This window comes from Strix aluco, chromosome 11 (assembly GCF_031877795.1).
Source record: "Strix aluco isolate bStrAlu1 chromosome 11, bStrAlu1.hap1, whole genome shotgun sequence".
In the NCBI taxonomy this organism is placed as follows: domain Eukaryota; kingdom Metazoa; phylum Chordata; class Aves; order Strigiformes; family Strigidae; genus Strix; species Strix aluco.
Genome location: NC_133941.1, coordinates 14475773 through 14497517, shown reverse-complemented (window position 1 = coordinate 14497517; position 21745 = coordinate 14475773). Strand labels below are relative to the sequence as shown.

Genomic DNA, 21745 nt, shown 5'->3' with positions numbered 1-21745 from the left:
TTCTTAAAGGTTTTAATATAACAGAACTTTGCATTCAGCTGGCTGTGCAACACACAGTGATATAAAAGGTTTTCTGCTCTGTTTCATAAGCCATTAAGTTACCAAAATGATTGTACATTCTCTCTTGATTGCTTAGACCATGATGCTGCCATTACCAGATACAGTCGGTTGTCAAAAAGAAGGGAAAACGAAAAGGTTCGTAAAACCAAATACTTAAGATTTTTAGAGGAGATAAGAAATAATTTTCATCTATGTATTTATGATGGAAGACAATGTATGTCAGATTCTACCTGAAGTTTGATAGTTTATGTTTTAGCACCCTAGACAGTTTGCTTCAGAACAGAAAAGCAGGCTTGCCCAATAAATGCCTCTTTTGTACTGAAAAATGCTCTATGATTAAGATTGTGATACTATATTCAATTTATTTTTGTAAAGAAATAACTGCACTTTCCAGGGAGAAAAGAACGTTGTAGTTGTTTTTCATGTATCTCTCACGTATAAGTTAGAGAAGTGGAATTGTAGGGTAAAATATGCAATTGCTGATGATAGAGTGTAGAGAACATTACTGTGTTGAGTTTTCCATGCTGACTATAAAGCTGTCCAGAAGGCATGTGATGAATACCAAGTCTCAAACGTTCCTTTTTCCCCCTCCCCCTGTCTGTTTCTCTGTAGATCAAGGCTGAAGTTACAGAAGATGTGTATACTTCAAGGAAAAAACAGCATCAGACTATGATGCATTATTTCTGTGCATTAAATACTCTTCAGTACAAAAAGAAAATTGCTATGCTAGAACCCTTGCTAGGATACATGCAAGCTCAGGTAATTTCAGATTCTGAAAGCTGTAGGTCTGAAAGAAGATGTAAAAGTACTTCATGTACTGAAATCCATTGCAAGACCTCTTTTGCAATCCAAGGAAGCAAATGGCGAAGAAGAAATATCCCATCCTCATCCCTGTAGCTGTCACAGCTGCTGCCATGAACAGTGTCATTAGCTAGCACTAGGCATTTCCCACTCAGTACATGAATCTCGTCATGACGTACCCTCACTCCCATTGGAGAATCTTTTAGGAAAGTCTGGGTGACAAATATAAAATTCTACCCCAAAACCCAGATGGCTAAATTTAATGCACTGCCTAAATTTTCATTGCTGGGAACTTTTTTTTCCTCACTAATGGGAATAGCTGATGAAAACTTTCATGCATGGAAGTCCACATGGAAGTGTAACTTCTTAGAAAGTAATGTGAAGACAGTTAAACTCTCTCTTGTGGCAGCTATTCTGAGGTGAGATAATCATCAAAGTCACATCACTATTGTTTTCAGCTAAGGGTGTGGAAGAACTGAAATGCTAAAAATCATTCGGTCTTGGTTTTGTTTAATATAAATGAGTTTATGATTGGTTTATTTGAGGATGGGGGCAATAGAAAATACAGTTATGAAAAAGTTCTTTGTAGAGACTTAACTTGTATTTTCAGAAATATGTCATCGGTATGGTTTTTTTAAAACAAAGTCAGACTCAAGCATTTGGCACTGCCACAGTGTCCTGAGTAGAACTTAACTTCTACATACTGTCTGAAAGCTTCCCAAGTCCAAGAAAAACTCTTACTTCTTTTTGAAACTTTGCAGCTTCTATTTCAGAACTAAGCTCTGAATGTTTTCTGTAGCAAAGTAGATAGTGCAACTTGTTCAGGTGCAGGTTTTTGCTGAATCTAAGAATGGGAAGGGCAGGGCCATACCCTGTGATTCCCTATTCTGAGATTTCATATGGCTAAACTCAATTTAGATGTGGCAGGTTTTCTGGACCAATATGGAGCACACTCTATTTAAGATAAATATTGTCAGGTTTCCTTGGCAGGGTCCACAGTTAGAGGATGGTTCTGGACAAGTTCTCATAGGTTTCCCCTCCCCTATGCCCCCCAAATAACCCCACCCATAACACAACAGTTAGCAGACTGGTGATCTTGAAAAAGTATAGAGAGACTTTGACATCACTGAAAGATCAGATCTTTTTATTTTGCAGGGCACTACCTGCATATTTCTATATTTCCTCCAGGTGACTTTGCGCATTCTCTTGACACAATGAAATCCCACTGCAATGTCAGCATCAGCCTTCACTTGCAGACAAAACCATGCCTTTACTGAGAGGCTTTGATGGGAGTGAGGGATGAAAGATTTCTCTGAGAAACTTTAACCTCCTATGGTTTCATCTGTTAATTGTTAATGTAGTTTTATTAATGACTAAATTCTCCCTTTTCCTCCTCTTTTTCTTTTTTTTGAAAGATAAGTTTTTTTAAAATGGGTTCAGAAAATCTTACTGAGCAATTGGAAGAATTTTTGACCAATATTGGCACAAGTGTACAGAAGTAAGTTGTTTTTGTTGCAATTTTGAACTATTAGACAATTATTTTTTATGTTTCTACTGATTAATAAGTTATCTTTGTTAATAACACATTATTTACCTTAGTGTTCGCAGGGAAATGGAGTGTGAAGTAGAAAACATGCAACAAACTATTGAGGACTTGGAAGTAGCTAGTGATCCACTGTATTTGCCTGATCCTGATCCTATGAAATTTCCTGTCCATAGAAATCTAACACGGAAAGCTGGCTATCTCAATGCAAGAAAGTAAGACTAACTTGGTACTTCAAAATTTCAGAGTATTTAATTTTGGGAAAGGAAAGCTAAAAAAAGTATGCAACTTTTTTTGAAGTTAGCTATGCTGATTTTACATACTTAGTTGAGTAAGTCACATAGGAGCTGTTCTGTTTCTTTCTTTGACTCCTTCACTTAATTAATATTAATTTAATTGTTACACTGACATAGTGTCATTCAGGTGCAAAGCATTATTCTGATTTTAGTCTAATTTTGCCTGAATTTTCACATCAAAAAGAAAAAGTTTGAGAGCGCAGTTTCACTTGATTGTAATTGGAAAACGGCAAGATTGCAGCTATCAGGATTGTTCTGTAAGTATCTGTTAGAGATCTGAGATTCAAATTACTAATAAAATACGACAAGCTTGAGATATACAAGGCAAAACATTCTCTGTTAATCGAAATAACTTTGAATGGCCTTCTCAATTTCATGGGGTAGTCTTTTGTCCACTGGAGGGAGCTGTTACTCTATTAGCAGCTCATTTTTATAGTTATTAAAAATAAGTTGTAATACTCAGAGTTTTTTCTGTAAATTATATAATAAGCTTCAAGGAATTTTTTAAAAAATGTAGATTACTTTTACAACAACAGTTAGAGTAACGTACTTGCTGAATGAATTTCTGTAGTAGAACACAGTTGCAGCAATTAATATTGAAGAGAGTATCTGAACAAGAAGAGAGGCCAAACTGCAAGTGTTACTGATTTTTGGTTTCAGATTGTTCCTCTTCTGTAGTTCTGGGAAAAAAAAAAAACAGAAACAACCCACACCACTAAAAAAACCAACATGCTCTAAGCAAAATTTTGGAAATGGTACAAAATGCTTGAAAGTTGAGGTATCTTACATGACTAAGCTAATTCTTAGCACGAAGTTTTTTAAAACTTAGTCTTAACAATGTAAGTGTGGAGTTCAGAGGTCTTATCAACTATATTGATAATGCATATCACTTGAAGATGCATATTGTGTAAAGCAATACCATAAAAGCTGATCATCAAAACTGATGCCTTTTTATTCTAAATTGTTTCACATAATTTAAGAAAGCAATTATTACTGTTTTATGTATTCTTTGCCCAGCAATAGGTTTAGCATGGAAAAAATAATGGGTGTAAAGAGACCAATTTAGCTGTAAAGCTAACCTAAAACAGTAAATGGGGAAAAAAGTTCTATTTAGTGCCAGATGGTTTGTTCCATGTGACTTTCAGCTCAGCTGAACTCTTAATCTACTAACTAAGAACCTCTTCATCTTTTAGTAAGACAGGGCTGGTATCTTCCAGTTGGGAGAGACAGTTTTACTTCACTCAAGGTGGAAATCTGATGAGCCAGGCAAGAGGTGATGTAGCTGGGGGACTTGTCATGGATATAGATAATTGTTCTGTAATGGCTGTGGACTGTGAAGACAGACGGTACTGTTTTCAGATAACATCTTTTGATGGCAAAAAGTAAGTATTCTTACATTACTGTTATCTGTAGGTAATACTGGACTCACTAATTAAGAAAAGAAAGATGGCCTACTTTTGGCCAGATTATAGCTTGATAGATTTTGGGGGTATTTAGAAGCAAAGTCTGGGATGTCTTTTTAACTTTGTAATGTCTGGGTTTTTGTTTATAAGCTCTGTAACATAGCTGAATAGTATTTCAGAATAAAATTACCATAATCAGTTTACAGTTGTGTATTACTGCATTTTGTGAGTGCTTAAGTATTACATGGGCACAATTAGAATTTTGTTCTTTTTCTATTTTCAATTGAAATGAAAACGTAGAAAGAGTGGTCAGACAGTGGAATAGGCTGCCCAGGGAGGTGGTGGAGTCGTGGAGTCACCATCCCTGGATGTGTTTAAGGGTCGTTTGGATGAGATGTTGGGGGATATGGTGTAGGGGAGAACCTTGTAGAGTAGGGCTGATGGTTGGACTCGATGATCCCAAGGGTCTCTTCCAACCTGAATGATTCTGATTCTGCACCGCCCGCCCCGCCCCCACCAATTAAATGTTGACTGCACTCAGCACGTATATGGAATCGTCAGCCTTTCTTAATTTGTTGTGCAGCGTACAAACATGAAAATGGAGTTTCCTGTCTGAATGTATTTGTGAGACATTTTAAATAGACAAAATTGCCTTGTCCGTTTTCATCTTTCAGGTCTTCAATCTTACAGGCAGAGAGTAAAAAAGATTATGAAGAGGTAAGCTTTTATAGGAGGTTTGCATGGAGTGCAATGATTTTCTGTTGCACAGAAGGAATACATTTGTTACAATAATTGGAATGCTCATTTTATGTTCTCTAGGTAGTAAGCAGTGAACTTTTAACTCATTCTATCCATAATGACAGGTTTCAAGAATTCTGCCAAAATATTACTGTGTTTAAATCCTAGAGAAAAAAATGCAGTTATGATCGCCACCAAGTCCTTTGCAGTATTACAGAAGAAAGGGAAAAAGAAAAAAAAAAAAAAAGCCCACATCTGAATAGCTAGCAGTAATGGAATCTTGACAAATGCTGCTTCTCCTTCTTCTCGTTCCTTCCTTCTTCCTACCTGCTTGTCAGGAATGGAAGCTAGAGGAAGTCTCAGGTTAGGACACAGATAATGATACAGGCAGCTGAGAAATGAGGAAACACTGGTTTTCTACCCCTGATGCATTATGGAAAACACATTTATACTTCATGAACAAGTTGAATTAAGAAATGTGAAATAATTTGCTTTTGGACTGCTTTCAAAGCTGCTTGTGATCCCTGTTTCCAAATAGCTGCTAAGTCTGGTGATGCAGATTTACTGGCCCGTGCAATGGGTGAATACCAGCTGAGAAATGTCAGTATTCAAACACTAGGTAGCAAACTTCTATGTTATAGCAAATACTGATGCGAAAAGGAAATGGAAAAAAACCTACTAGTCCAGCAGGGATATCTTTTCCCTACTTTATTTAGCTTTCTCTAGAGGTGAAAATAAAAAATTTCTCTAGACTTTTTGCAAATAATAGCCTAGTGTTATAGGCTTGTACTGGTCTAACAAAGAAGGTTCTAGTTACTAGAATTTACGTTTTATTTGGACAGCCTTTTACAGCTTTCCAAAGGCTTGCAAAGATGGGCCAAACTTACAGATTCATTACATTCATAGTCTATGAATAGTCAGATTTGTCCAGAAACAAAGGAACAGATGTAGTAAGTGATATAAAGTATTTGTTAATTAAAAAGGTGTGTCTGTTTGCATTATTATTCAATATAGACTTCTCAGTAAGGGGTGGGATGGGAAAGAAAATGTTTTAAAAGCACTGTTGATTTAAAATGTGTTTGGACTAGCAGTTGGGTAAGGAAATATATAAAATATGGTACTTTCAGCTGCATTCCAATTCCTCTGCAATCTTCAATGTTACATTGATATAAAATGACCTTTTATGATATTTCTGAGGTTTTTAGCTGTGCTGTGTCAGGTTGGCCCTGGTTTGTTTGATCTGTTGAAGTTGGCTAATAGCCTAACTCTGAAACGTTTGCCCTCAGATGCCTCACTGGAGGAAGGGAGTTTATAGTCAGCTTTAGCAGCTCAGATGTGTGATTTTCTGGGCTGCAGGTGCTGTGCTGTCTTTTAGATAGCTATCAACAGATAGACAACCCTAACAACAAGCTGGGGTTCAGTGGAGCAGCACTGGCAGTATACATAACACAGTTAGTTTTCTCCTTTGGAGAAGAGTTGAAAAGCAAGGAGCAGGAGCAGATGATTTTCCATAGCACAGGGAGAAAACAGATTCTAGCTTACATATGCAAGAAATGGGCAAATTCCACAAAAGGCAGATGGATTCTTTGTAATGGCTTAAGGAAACAATGTCATCTGCAGTCACAGAATAATGGAATAGAGAGAATCCTGATTTATTTTTTTTTTTTTAAATTTCTTAGTCATGATTTAAGCGTGCTTTAGTTTTGATCTTTAGTGTGACTAATAATTTTTTCAAGTAAAATGTGATATTGTAAGGTGCAGTACACAGCGAATTTAATGACAAGCTGGGTGTGCAGAATACTGGTTTGGCTCCCTAAAGTGGGAAAAATGCTGAAACTAGCCAACTGGTATTAATCAAGTTTGTTAAAATACTGTGAAAAATAAATTTTTTTCTTTTCTCTCTCTTTCAGTGGATATGCACCATAAACAACATATCTAAACAGATATATCTAAGTGAAAACCCTGAGGTAACTTTACTAAAGTTTATAGTATCAGTGATATGTTAAGATGTAGATATGCACAAAATTAAAAGAGATCAACTGGATCTAATTGGATAGCATAGAATTAAGTTGAGTACTTCCTACATGTCTAATTATAAGCTTTCCATGGTATGAAAGCATATAGTCCGTTATCTCCTTCATCTAAATGCTTATACAGAAAGCACTAAAAATATGTGAGTTTTTTATATTTGGTATAATTTTTTGACATCTTCAGGATCCTGTATTTGTAGTTTCCATATGATATTTAGTTACAAACTAATATGACAAATATTTGGATGGATACATTTAATTTCTACCAGAGGGAACTGACAACCCTATGAATATGAATCTTATGAGTGTAGCAATTTTGTAGGAAAAACACGTTTTCACTTGATGAAAAGAGTTACTTGCCTTTTGAAGAGTTGGAAATTGATTATTTGTTTCATGTAGAGAATTTGGGTAAGTAAATTCATGTCATTTATATGGTCTACATTTATATTTATATAGTAAATCGTATTGATACAAACTTATATAGTGATTTTTACTTACTAAATTAGGGGAATAGGCCCAACAAAATCTGTTTTATAGCAGAGCATTTATCTATATATAAAGTGTGTTGAAAGTGAAATTGTACTCCTTGATGTCCCTGCTGAGGTCTGGAACAGGTTATTGAGGTTATTGGAGAGGGATCATATAGCAGAGATGAGACCTGTAGGTAGAGCAATCAGCAGGCAGCGTGTTCAATAATACAGGAATTCATCATTCAACCACGTCACACCAGGCTCTGGCCAAATGATCTGGAAGATCAAGGTGAAACGGAAAAGTGCGTCATGCCAGTTTTTGGTGTAGGAACTAAACATAACTTTGTAGATAATACAAGTACCTGGCTGACTGTCTAAGTTAACTATACGGATGAGAAAGAAAGTAGTGCAGAGCTCAGTTACCTGAAGCCCATGTTCTGATGAATATGCAGCTGAGGTTCAGTTTAGTCCTGGTGTAAACAGGTGCAGCTGCCTTACATCAGTGAATTTACACCTCGGTGTTAGTGCCTTCTGCTCACTTTCCAATGACTTTACATTCTCATTTTCAGAGTCATACGCTCACACAAAATGTTGCTTCTTGATTGTTTTGTCTCCTGCACCTTCCCTCTCCAAAAATCCTCTTTCCTCAAGGACTTTTACTATTGGCTTTACCCCATGAAGTGAAGCTGTCAACATTAAATACTTATACTTCAGGATTAGTGATTTCAATGAAAGATTAAAATGGAATTCTTCAACTGTAAATGGCTCATAATTTGCTCAGATAACACTGTTGCATATTTCTTAGTTGATAGTTGTTCATGTCTTGGTTTTTCAGAAACATTTAAGTGTTCCCAAATTTCAAGTGCAGACTTTTGAACCTTCATGTTTTTCAGTTAGTAGTTGAGGACTGCATTTCTCAAATGAGATTTTTCTTTTTCTTTCTGGCTACATTTGCTTATTTTGTCAGACTTATCATTGGGACTTTCGTCTATTCCTGACTTTTATTAACATTTGCAGTATCATAAAGCAAGTGCATTTATTTAAATTTAGGAAGTGAACAGCAGGAAATGTGTTGCAAGTTAGAAGAAAATACTGCAACTATGTTAGTGAAAATTTAGGATTGTAAGATTCTCACAAAGGGTTGAGTTTATAACTTCTGTCAATTGCATATAAATAAAACTAAAATATTAAAAGTTTATTCTGAGGAAAATGGGGTTTTGTTTTTTGTTCCCCCCCCCCCCCCCATGTCTCTGTTGCAGGAAATTGCTGCACGTGTAAATCAGTCAGCTCTGGAGGCTGTTACTCCATCTCCTTCCTTTCAGCAGAGGCATGAGAGCATGCGGCCAACTGTGTAAGTTAATGAACTACAGGTCACTTGAAGAGCACATCTACAAAGAGAATCCTGGATAAAGTTCCAGGAGAAAAAAAAAGCCCAAACAAACAATGAAACTTTCTATGTTCAGAACGAAATCTTTGATAGGCTAGAGGAAAAATTCTTGAACTCACCTTTTTAGCATTGTTTAGCATTCACTGTTACAAGTAATCCAGATTTCCAGCTGACTAGACATTTGTGTTGCCTGCGTCCTATGTCTGGTTTGTTCTATAAATTCACAATGAGATTTTTCTTAATGTGTCCAACTCCTGGAAGCAGTCCTCAGATTGTTTTAACATCAACATCTAATCATACATGAAGTATAATACAGTCTGATGCAATTATTAATGAAAGTAGTAACTTACTTAAACTTGACTAGGAACTTAGATTCCATATTTGTTTACTATACCTTGATCATCTTCAGGTTTTTAGTTTTTGTTTTGTTTTACATCCAGGTTTTGGAATATTGCATCGGTCTCCCATATGGTTTGATTTATTATCAACCAACCTGAAATGAAGATATCTTCATTTTGATCTTTCTGTTTTGTTTTAGACAATCTCGTCCTCCTGCAGCTCGGACTAGCAGCACAGGGTCACTGGGATCCGAATCAGCAGCTTTATCGGCACTTTCCTTGGATTCACTTGTTGCCCCTGATACTCCTATACAATTTGACATAATATCTCCAGTTAGTGAAGATCTGCCTGGTCAAGCAAAATCTTCAGGGCAGTCGGGCAGGTAGGCAATGTAAAGAGAAGGAAAAAAAAAATCCTAAAGTTAATCTTATTAGTTTAAAAACAAACAAACAAGAAAACCATGTTTAGGCTGCAGCTCCAAAACACACATTGCCTTTGCACTGCCTCACATCACAAAATTTGCAGTGGCCAGCAGAGCAAAACAATTTTTTTAATTGTTACAGAGAGTTGTAAAATAATGGCTTAATTACATACACTAGATTCAAGGTGTAGTTTTCTATTTAGCAGCAGCTTTTCTTGCTTTAACAGCTAATGCTTTAATTTATTGATTTATTTTAATCTTTCAGTTTCACAAAGTATTTTCCTTTCCTATTGCTTGCTCACCCAGCAGCTTGGGTTATTTCCTCTTGGAAACTCAAGAGAAATTTGGTAGCCCTGCCTCCAGGTGATGATGGCATACGATGACACTCTTCTTAACCTGAAAGGTGAGTGAAAATGATCTAGGCTTCTAGAGTAATCTCATATACAGACAAGTTAAAATTGTCTAAGAGCTCCTCCCAAAACGTAAAAACATTTTCTCCTACTTGTTTTTTTGTAAACATCCCACTCTAATAATAAAAACCTATAAATCTGCACTGCATTTCTGGAATTATATGTACAAAATTCAGATATTAAGAAAACATATCTGCAGATCCAGCTGCTCTTAACAACAAAAAAAGCCAGAAAGCTGAAAACTAATTTAATGACTCTAGTCACAATAATGTGTTGTAACCCCCTGCCCTCTAGAAAAATACTAGAATTTTCAGTTGCACCTCACAGATTCATAAGAGTTAAATTTATATATATTCAAGGGTTTTTGTTGTTGTTGACAGTTTTCTTTTTGTTGTTGTTTGGTATAGCAGGATAATCAGTTGACTAGCTAGATCCTTGAGTATTTATTGACTTAAAATAGACTTGAACTGTATACCAGGAAGTGGAAAGGTTAATACTTCAGCTAAATTCATGTCATCAGTTATAACTCCATTCTAGAAAATCATGTTTTTCATAGTAGGAATGATAGAGTTGTGGTCAGTATTTTCAATTAACCATCACTGTCAACAAAGAACTGCAGTGTTCATACAGATAGACAACATGCTACTTTAGAAGTATTATTAAAAAAAGAAAAGACTTTCCTTAATTTCTGATACTGATGACATTGTATTTAAATTTTATTTTTGCCTTTTGAGAGATCCTGTGAGATTTTGCATTTACTGTTCCAGTCTAACCGTAAACAACAATAAAAGTCTGAGCAACAGAAGATGTTAATAGAATTTCCCTTTAGTGTATTTACACAGGTCAACATTTAATGGGATGATTCTTGATTGAGTCCATGTTATATAAACATTGTAGCAATGCCATCTTGACTTCAGAGTGCAATCTAGAACAATTTTATTACTTTAAAGTAGACATCTCTTAGTTAAAAGACTTCACTGATAAAATAAAACTGGCAGTCAGTATGACATGGAACTGAACAAGAGTGACTTTTTTTCTCTTAGTTCTGAAACTTGCCATTAGAACACTGACTATTGAGAGGTGACACCTTCACTACTCCCCTATAAAACCTAATTTGAAGTTTACTAACCCCTGATAATAGTTTTTCAGCTACCAGTTAGCCAGAGAGAAAGGGCTTTTGGCTCTTTAGAAGTTCTGAATAAAATGTGCCCATTTCCCATACTCTTTTCAGCATTGCTTTACTGCTTTTGGAAAATGTAGACTTGGAAGCCTAGAGTATTTTCACTTTTCATTGTAACTGATAGCAATTCTGTCTCTGAGAGCCAGAAATAGCCACGTTTCTCTTGACCCTCTAGGAGTAAAACCCCAGTGATGTTTTCAGAAAGCTGCATTTGAAACAAAACCAGTGACTTCTCTTCAGTAAGTAATACAACAACTTGAGACAGTGATGAGAAGTGTGGTGCTCCTATAGAGTCCTGACAGGACTAGCTTTTGGTGGTATTTCCTGAAGCTGTTCTGTGAAATTTCATCCCCTAAAACTATTACCTTTTCAAATATTAACAAGGTTTTGACTTGGGCTTAATTCAGATATAAAAAAAAATACCATGTGAGCAAAACTCTCTATGGAAGCAATAGGACAATAATATCTGGTATGTTTCCCATAATTTGAGCCCTCAAATATAGCAATTTATATCTAATTCCTGATTAAATTGCTTGTCCTTATGATTTATCATACATTCCTCCGGATTTCAAAGTCTGTGAAATCATTACATGTTCTTATTTGATGCAGCATGAGACTACTAGATCATTCATCAGTGGTTCTTGTAATCTGACTCGCGGTTTAATGTTTTCATTTTTTAATAGACGCACAAATCCTTTTGGTGAATCTGGAGGCTCAAAATCTGAAACAGAAGGTAAAACAAAAATTTTATTTCAATGCAAATTAAAAAACAGAATTTGAAAATTATTTTTCTATTTTCATCTATAGCTTCCCTGTTCTAATTTAACACCAGTTTTAGAATGCTTAGTTACATCAGCAAAGCAATGTATTAGATGAGTTAAATCAGGCTACTATCTGAAAGTCTGTTTTAAAAATAATTCATTGCATCTTTTGTATTCATTAAACCAAATGAAAAGATGTGTAACTTGCTGTTTAGTAATTCTACCTCTAATTTATAAGCACGGGCAATCTCTTTAAAAGTTATTAGAAGTTTGGAGTTTTCCTGACTTCAGTTCATCTCTGGTTTGAAATAGAAAACCCAAAATGAAGTTCACTTTTTTCCAATACTTTTCTTTGTCTTAGATTCAATTCTTCACCAGCTATTTATTGTAAGATTTCTTGGCTCTATGGAGGTGAAATCTGATGAAAGTCCAGATGTTGTTTATGAAACAATGCGTCAAATACTAGCAGCTCGTGCCATCCATAACGTTTTCAGGATGACAGAATCACATTTATTAGTCACTTGTGACTGTTTAAAGTAAGTTTGCTTTCTGACTTCTACTTGTGTTTATTTACGGAATGATCTGCTTTCACTTTGGTAAAATTTACTTTCTGGTTTGTTTTTAAAAACAAATTTTTAGGTTAATTGATCCACAGACACAAGTTACAAGACTACGAGTAAGTAACTTTACATTTTAAGATAAATACTCAGCAATGTAATTCTTCTAACTGAAAAATAATATTATTAGATATTATTAGATGTTAGCAAAAATCACTGAAAGCATGAGATTACCAGATGAATTTCCACTGAAATTAGGAGACTAATGCATACATTTAAAAATAGACAGAAAAACACCAGCAAATCAGGTTTAAGGGAAGTGATTTCAATAGGTCAAATAGGCTTTTGAAACTTTTCCCCTCCCCCAATTTAATAGGGTAAAATATCAGGAAAACAGATCATTGTATTTTAACAGTGTGTTTGATTATAAACATTTATATTGTCAGTAGAGGGGTAACATGAGGGTTGGAGTCAAATTAGTTCTGAAGTCCGAAAGGGTTTGCTTGGCGTTCAGGGTTTTTTTGTTTTGTTTTGGGTTTTTGTTTTTTAATGTATAATTGCACTGAGAGTGGTGTATGATTTCTGATTTTGGTTTTTTTTTGTCTTCTGTATAATAAATGCACTTGAAAGAAATAAGTGGAATTCTTCTTAGGATATCAAATAAGGCCAGCTTAATTCTTTAGTAATAGCAGTCTTTATTTTTCATGTTTCAAAACTGTTCCCCGCTCCCCCTCTTCTTTATTATGCACAATTTATGGTCTGCCATTTCGTGTCTTCAGGTCTTCTTTTAAAAACATTCGGTTTTTCAGGGACTCTGAATTACTTTCATTTCCATAAAAGGAAATCCTAAGCATGTGAAAATGTCTTGATATTTCAAGTAGTGTTTTTTTCTTTCTTTATCTTTGTGGCATTAAGTCCAAAACTGCCCCAAAGCTGTAAGCTTTTACAGGTGAGATGTATCAACTGAGTGCATGTCCAGTATTCTAAATGTGTACATTTAAGGTTAGGAAAAACTCATCCTGTCAGTTTATAACAGCTGTAGTAGGGGCTTTCAGAATTTAACAATTCATCCTTTGGTAAGTCTTAAAAAGATACAATTGAAATTTCTAAGTCCCCCCTTTTTTTAGGAATAAGAACGCAAAATAGTTTTATTGTAGCAAAATAATGAGGATATGTGGTTTGTTCATTTTGGGTTTATTTTTTTTTTTTTTTTTTTTTTTTTTTTTCCTTGGGTATGTAATTCAGGAGAGCTGAACTAATTGCAATAAAGGTTTTGGAGAAGTAGTGCCTATACTGAAATCTTAGTCACAAATGTAATTTGTATGAATGATGTGTCTTTAAAGAAAATAAAGAGAAGGACTGTTCACACTTAGAAAGATGACTGATTTGCATTGCAAAAGTGGTCTCCTTTTCTTACATGGAGTGTGTTTTTAGAAGTTTTCCTATCTTTTGAATGATTTAATGCTTGTTTTTTACTGTTTGTGTTTTGTAATTACATGTTTGGTCAGGTTGTAACTTCTGGTGTGGTTGTGCATTTATGATACTGAAGTAACTAATGTGCAATGTATTGAAACATCATACAGCAAGTATTTGGAACCAGTTTTAATACCTCCATATTTGATCCTTTTGGCAGTTTCCTTTGCCCAATGTAGTCTTGTATGCTACGCACCAGGAGAATAAGCGCCTTTTTGGATTTGTGCTTAGAACTTCAGGAGGGAGAGTTGAGAGCCGCCAAACTTCCATCTGCTATATATTTGAATCAAATAATGAAGGGGAAAAGGTATTGGTGATGGTTATACTTGTATTAGTTTTGAACCTGACGTGGATTCCGAGACCTTAGATCCATTCAAGCTGTCTAAGGGATTTCTGTGGGGAGTATTTTGTTAATGTACTGAAAAACAGTTAAACCTGACAGTCTAAGTACCTGCAAGTGCTTTAATATGCTATTATACCTGATTTGGGAATCTGGCTTAGTTTTAAAGGCATTTGTATTAGTCTTTTTGATTATTTCCAATCTGTTTTGTCTTTAGATTTGTGACTCTGTTGGACTGGCAAAACAGATAGCTTTTCATGCAGAACTGGTAAGAATCTTTTTGGGGCAAGGGATACTGGTGAATGGAAGGGAGAGAGTATATATAATATGTGTAATAGAATATATTCTGCAAGATGCTTATAGATGCTGTAATACTGTTGTGGTGTATTTTAAGGGATTGGTTTTCTAGAATTTAAACCCAAGATAAGACAACTGCCAATGTCTACTGTGGAACAATATTCAAGATAGGATTCAGCTTGCTACCTTTAACAAACATACCAGTCCCTTAAAAGAAGAATAATCAAAGCAGTGGTATAACAGTTTTGAGCAAACTGATACAGTACTGATTTATATGAAACATCTTAGGCTGTTGTTACTTCCTTTATTTACATTTTTGCCATTTAGGATCGAAAAGCCTCGGAAAAGCAGAAAGAAATAGACAGAGTCAAAGAGAAGCAACAAAAAGAACTGAATAAACAAAAACAAATTGAAAAGGTACATTTCATCATTATTTTTTAATACTCTTTTTTCTGCTTACTTTCTATTGCAGTATTGTATTCCAAGCTCCACTATCACATTCGTTAGTACAAGTTCATAGAACATTATGGAGTTAATTATTAGAAGTATTTCCTGTGCAGGTTTTGTATAACTTTGTATAGTAGTTTTTAGAAAGAGCTCTTCTGAGGAGGTAAACCACAAAAGGTCTTTATAGGAATACTTAAGAGTGGTGCTTGAAGGCACACCTATCACAGGCCCAGAATAATTTCATTTGCTGACAAGGGTTCAGTCACACAGTGAGGAGGGGGCAGGAGGGAGCAGGCTGCAGCTGAAGACGCTTGTTCTGACTTGTTGTGTTTTGTGGGTTACAGGCACAGGTGTGTTAATGTGTTTGCTGTTCTAACGCCAGCTGTACTGAAATGGAAATGTTTTGGTTTCCTATTCAATCTTTTAATTCCCTCTGTACAGAAGTCTGTCCACTGATAGTGTTAAAAGATAGTTTAGAGATCATAATAAACATGTCCTGTTTCAATTGTAGAGGGCTTAAAGTTAATATTCTTTTTCTGCTTTCCCAACCCCTCCTTCTCAAATTAGGATTTAGAGGAGCAAAGCCGGTTGATCGCTGCTTCCAGCAGATCAAACCAGAGCAGTGGAGAAGGACAATTTGTAGTCCTTAGCAGCAGCCAGTCTGAAGACAGTGATTTAGGAGAAGATGGAAAGAAGAAGAGAGAATCTGAAGCCTAAGGTTGCCTACTTGATTAAGATTGGCGTCATGGATATGTCAGGTGAAATGGCACAAGTTCCACAAGAAGTGAAATGTAGGTGGAGGGTCTGTTGTTTATGTAAAGGACTTCACAATATGTAGACCCTCTTCTGCCTTGATTTTTCTTTCTCAATTAAGTGATTTCCATTTTCATGTCAGTACAGTTTCTCTTCTGTATGCAGATGAAGCGTGGTGATGGTACCATGTTTATTACAAAGTTATGTTTTCTCAAGGCTTCTCTGCAGTATGGAAAAAACCTGTGGGTTTTTTTCCCCACTTACCTCTCTGTGCAATTGACTGCTCTTGAAGCAAAACTTAAAACTCTCATTGGACTTCAGAGTACACTGAAATTTGTTCTTTACACTGCAGTATGGAGAACACCTTGCTGGAAACAAAAGTGGATGTCTAAATAAGACAGTGCTAAGCTTTACCTAATTTGTTGCACATAACTGTTCTTAGATTTAGAAAGAAAAATCCTTATTAACATCAGTGAGATGTGCAATAGTTCTAGACAGAAAGGTCTTAATTTTTGTTTCATATTGCACTGTATGATACTGTCTTGATTTTTTTGGTGAATATAATGCTGAAAGACTTCTTTCAACAGGTAAAGAAATACTGTCAGACCTAGATAAGAGCTGATGAGATGCAGTTGCACTTTGCTGCATGAGGAATGTATAAAGCATTCCTTATCAAATGATAAGAATAATGTATATATTCTTGTAGCACAAGTGCCATGTTCTTGGTTTTTCCCCAGTACATGTAATAAAATGCTGTAAGCCTTTGAGTTCACTTTTTATAAAACATACTTAAGAGTTGCAGGAACATCTTGAATTCCATCATTTGAAAAATCTTCTGAATATGTAAATGCCTTGCCACCAGTACACTATGGTTACTGAAAATGAGCTGAGGCTCTTTAAGGCTTTTTATGGAAATTGATTTTGCAAACAATATATTAGTTCTGAAGTAAGAGACTATGCTAATCCTCCATCCTAGAGTCAATCCCGTAAAGCATTTTTCAAAGCAGTGTCTGTTTACAGCTTCTAATCTGAACTCCATGTTCCATACCTGTGTAATATTTATTTTGTATAGTACTAAATGTGCATTCACCTTTTGATCCAGAAGAGAAAACTTGTTTGAAGAGAAATATTTATTTTTGCACTAATTACTATAAATACTAAAATCCAGTGGAACAGAAGATATCTCTCTAATAGTGGCATGAACATAACAGGAAATATAGAAAAAGAAGAATATACTTATACTCCAAGTTATAATATCACCGTTATGAGTGTTTTACAGTTCGTTGCAGGGCAGTTCTGGTGACCAGGAATGGAAGCAATTTTCAGAGTATCTCCCCCTCAGCTGGTGATGGCCCAGCCCTTCATAGCTGGAGTTGCTCAGTGCTGGTAAGCGGGTGAGGAATCTCTGGCTCTCTCTGCGAGGGGGCTGTAGGGCTCTCCTCGTGCCCAGGAGTGTCCTGGCATTGGCTGGAGGCCTCACTCCCCTCCTGCCCTTTATGCTGGAGATGGGGATTTCTACACAGCAGCTCCCTGGGCCTGGCTCCTGTCGGATGGGAAGGGCGCAGGCCTGGGTAGGACCTGCTGAGGCTGCTGCCCGGGGGCTGCTACCGCAGCAGGAGCCAGAGCATGCTGGCCCCACAGCCTCGGCCTCGGCCTCGGGGGGTGGGGGGTGGCCTTGGGCAGCCTTGGGAGGGGTCTCAGTCCCCCTGCCTGAAAAGAGGAGTGGGAGGGGGAGGCTGAGCAGCAGAGAGCCTTCAGGTTCTCTTCCCCAGTTAGCAACTCCTGTTCCAGTACACTTTTCATCCCCGGAGTAGCGAGTCACTTGCAGAAATACCTGCTTTTGCTGTTGCCCAGTTAGGCCAAATGGCATTGCCCTGTGGCCAAACTTGGCTAGCACACTGTCACGTGGACCAGACAAATCTGAGGCTTTTCTCTAAAAAGAGTGGCATTTTTATTTCATACATAGTCTTCTATTCTCAGCTTTCATCCTCAAGAGACTGTTTTTATCCTTGCCAACAGAAAAGTACAGAGGCAGCAAATCCAACTTTTTCCCTTTTTGTGCCTAAATCTAGGCTTACAGATAGTTGCATGGCAGCCACTTTATCTCTACAAATCCTTCCAGTTCATGTTTCTTTCTCTTTTTTTTTTTTGTTTGTTTTTACTTACTGATATTTCTGTTTTCTAGCAAATAATGACAGCATAGCTCAAGGTTGCTGTGTCTTACTGTATCTCCCTCGAGTACATGCTGAAGACTAAGTAGTTTTGAAACAGCACAGGAAGAATATGAAATCGGTGGTCTCCAGTTTCTAGAATCTAGTCCCCCAGCTTGGCAGAGTAAGGGTTAACATGTTAACCAGTTTAGCCGCAGTAGCCTGAGCTATGGAGGGAAGACAGTTAATACATCAGCAAGCTCAGCAAAAAGCATTTCTGAGGTGTAGCCTATTTTGCATTAGCCTTATTGAAGAAATGCCAGAAAATTGAATTACTCTATTTTTTCTTGAAGCCTACCATTACTGTTTTAGACTTAAATCTGCAAAGATGAGGAAGAAAGCTGGAGAATAAAGTTGGCAGATGAATTTACTGTCATATGGGATTTTTCAGATTTAGCAATACATGATTGGAATTACTCCATTTGCTTGTCAAGCTTTCCATCTATGCTGTTAAATGTAGTTTTCTAAACCAGACAGCATAGGAGTTAAGTACATTTCATTTGTGTTGGATGATTCTCACCTTAACCGCTAAAAAAAAAGGAAAAATGATTGAAGAGAGTGGTTAAAGAAAACAGATTGATATGCATGAATGAAATGAGGGTGTTATTTTTGCTTACTTAAGGGAGTTTCACTGGTGTAATATGAGCAAAAAGATGTAAAAGCATCTGGGAGAGTGCTGAAAGCTGCAAGAGCAAATGGCAGGTCAGAAGAGATGAGGAAGTTAAAGGAGAATGGTGCAAGGAGTTAGCAGTGGGGTGAGAATTGAGGAGTTCTGCTGAAGGGGAGGAGCACATGGCTCTGTAAGAAGAACTACCTCAAGGCAAAAAATAGCTGCTGAGGTTTTATTCATGCCCTCCTCCCCAAAATAAAAAACTACTTGGTACCTCTTTTGCTATGAGGTTTAGAACTATTTCATTGGAAAACATTTTTGTTAATTAAAAAAAATTAGTGTGCATAGTATTTTTCTTGAGAGTATGACTTCTAATACGAACACCTCATGTTCTTCTGGGAACTACTGCAGTAGGATTTCGCCACCTGAGCATTTTATTGCTGTAAATAGATGACTGGTTGGTTTCCTCTCCTGTAATTTATTTCTCCTGATTAATATTCCCTATTGCCTTTTACTTACAGACTGATCTTTCAGGCACTTCCAGCTGAAGCTGTAGTTTGCTTCATGTGCATCAGCCAGTATTTCAGACACTCCTAAAGTACTCTTTCATGTACATGATTTTGAAGTGACTTGGCATAGGTACTGAATCAGCAGTGGTGTTTAGGACTAACTTTTTATGTTGCTAATTGCAGCCTCTTAGTTCCTGCCACATTTTTTCCCCTTAGGTAAGGGGATATTAAGTTTGTGACGCTATGTAGATTTACACACTGCAGACCAAGCAAGTCTTGCTGTCAGTTGTTTCAAGCTACGTCCATTCTTTATGTATGTAATGGCATAAATATAAAAATATATAAAGTGTGCTTATGGGTATGAATTTTACTGCATTACAGCTAATACCTTGCACTCCTCTATGGCTACTAATAGATTTCTCCAAGTTTAAATCAGAGGACAAGTTAAGAGTCCTATACAACTTCGCCATATGTAACTGGTTACAGGCTGGTAGTGTACACTAACTTGAATTTGATAGTCTATTACTTCCTGAATCTGTTTAGGTTTGAAACTATATCAAGACAATTTACTATCTAACAGTAAAGTAATACTTAAGGAATATTCTCCCACTACAATACTGTCAGATTTCATCTTTATATGGATGTAAACCCAGAGCGGAAAATCCTGAAACAGCTGAAGCTATTTATGAAGATATGATCTATGTACATTGATATAAAGAAGCAAATTTGACTGTGTATGTGTTTAAGGTAAATTCAGATGAATTAGTTGCACAGAATTTAGGAGAAGCCAATAGAGAAAACTATGTTACAATATAGTCTCTTGTTATTTTGGAAATAATTCACATAGAGAAAGAAACCCTGCCACTGCTTAGTGAGTCTAGTAGAGATATTGTCTAGTCTAACTGAAAGAGCTGATATTTTATATTCTTTCTGTTGCTCTGTTTAACAAAAGTCCTTGCAAGTCAACTAGTCTCCAAGGCTTTTCTTTTTAACTAAGCAGTAAGTGGATTCTTTTTTTCTTGCCACAGTGGTATCTAAGTTGTCATGACAAGACTGAGTCAGTGTGTCCTTGTGAATGCACTTGTATTCCTAATGAAGTTTATATTGCAAGCCAAGGATTTTGTACAATCTTTCAGGTCATTTTTATAATAGAGTGGAGTGGTCAGATTCTTACGATGATGTTCTGGACTGGTCCTGTTCTAGTGAAGTATAAGTGATTTTTGCAATGTTTGAGACTGACTTGCACATTTTCCCTGAATAGCTGTACTAAAAACCTCCAATGGCATACTTGTCAACTTTGAGTGTTGTGTCTTAATCTTGGAAACATGGATAGTAAACGTATTATGCCAGGGCTTCAGTCAGCATTTTGTAGATTAAATAAAAGCTTAACTATAGTAACTTTCTGGGTGGGATTTGTACTGATGCAAAAACCTCCTTCGTTTTTCATAATACTGACTTTCAGGAAGTACTATTTTTGGTGCCAGGATGCATTCCCTGCCATTAACCAAAGTTTTAACATGCAGTTATAGCCCTCTGTTGTCAAAGTGTATCTCCATTCTCTTCATTTTAATCATATTAGCCAGATAACCTCAGAGGAAGTTATTGTACTTGGGAATACTGATAACTTATTTTTGCAACAATCAAAGACTGAACCTTAGAAGAAGAAACTCCTGACCATGGTAGCTGGCTGTTCAGTGCCCAGGGCGGGGTAGTCCCAGGACAGCGCGTAGCACGCAGCAGAGCTGTGGTTGTGACACTGGCCAGAATTCACCTGGACAGAGGCTATACCAGCACAGCCCTTCTCATGGGTACTGATATGTATCTTTGCGGGCTTCATTAGTTTATTATATGATAAACACCATGTAAAAATCAATGGGTCATAACTACATTATGGTTAAATTTGTATTTTATAAGGTTTGTAGTTTTTTCTGGGGAAAAGCAGACTTTTGAATTATGTAACTTCTGTGATAAAGATGCATGTATAACTAGAAAAATAAAATCTATGCTTACTTGATAATGAAGGAATAAATACTACTAATGCCAACTGTGTTGAGGAACTTTTTTCTTCTAAAATACAGACTGACAGCTGCAGTGTTTTTAGAAAGAAGAGGTGTGCTGTGGGTACTTTGTAAGACTTCCTAGGACAACTGATGGCTGACAGATGGTGCTCCAAAAGCTTGAGCTCCAACTACATGAAGAGAAACTCCACAACGTGCAAACATGCCTTCGAACAACACTGTGAAAGGAAAACCTGGTTCTAGAGAGGGTAGTCAAAATACATAATGGATGAAACATATCACTACCTGTGCATGAGATGCAGAACGAACATGTCTTTCAGAAATAGTGCTGCCTTGTGAAATACCGCTCCTTCTGTGATAAGCAGAGGTTTCTATAGCTGTTAATCCCATTTCACTGCTTAGAAGTGGGATTGTAGAAGAAATCTGTTTAAGCTGCTTTTCAGAACTTCACTGTAGGACTTCACAAATAAAAACTACTTCTTGGCAAGAGAAAGGGAAGTACAAGAAGAAAGGGCTGTGTCCCTTCCTCGTTTTAGTTAAATCCCTGACCTTTCACTAAACCCTGAGTTTAACCCTGCAACAGGGGTAGTGTTATGTGTTAGCAATAACCCAAGGTTTGCAGCCCTACATTTTACAGTTCCCTAGCTTTTCACACTAAGCATTTAAAATAGTAATGCCATAACTCTGATAGT

At 36.5% G+C, this 21745-nt stretch overlaps 1 protein-coding gene across 4 annotated transcripts in view; it reads left to right on the top strand.

Annotated features, from left to right (window-relative positions):
• Nucleotides 1–21079, top strand: part of APPL1 (adaptor protein, phosphotyrosine interacting with PH domain and leucine zipper 1) — a 32384-nt gene extending 11305 nt beyond the window's left edge. Inside the window, exons 7-23 of one of the 4 annotated variants that reach the window (XR_012624708.1) lie at nt 137–195; nt 673–819; nt 2277–2359; nt 2461–2619; nt 3894–4082; nt 4778–4820; nt 6752–6808; nt 8601–8692; nt 9267–9449; nt 11762–11811; nt 12201–12375; nt 12479–12515; nt 14030–14176; nt 14427–14477; nt 14834–14923; nt 15521–15744; nt 16986–21079. Coding sequence is in view for 3 of the 4 variants with exons in the window: in XM_074836196.1 (XP_074692297.1) it covers nt 137–195; nt 673–819; nt 2277–2359; nt 2461–2619; nt 3894–4082; nt 4778–4820; nt 6752–6808; nt 8601–8692; nt 9267–9449; nt 11762–11811; nt 12201–12375; nt 12479–12515; nt 14030–14176; nt 14427–14477; nt 14834–14923; nt 15521–15670 (1712 nt within the window). In the remaining variant the exon portion in view is untranslated. Of the gene's footprint in view, nt 1–136; nt 196–672; nt 820–2276; nt 2360–2460; nt 2620–3893; nt 4083–4777; nt 4821–6751; nt 6809–8600; nt 8693–9266; nt 9450–11761; nt 11812–12200; nt 12376–12478; nt 12516–14029; nt 14177–14426; nt 14478–14833; nt 14924–15520 lie in introns of all 4 variants that reach the window. The other 3 variants (XM_074836197.1, XM_074836196.1, XM_074836198.1) reach the window with 3 other exon arrangements.
• The last annotated feature ends 666 nt before the right edge of the window (nt 21080–21745 follow it).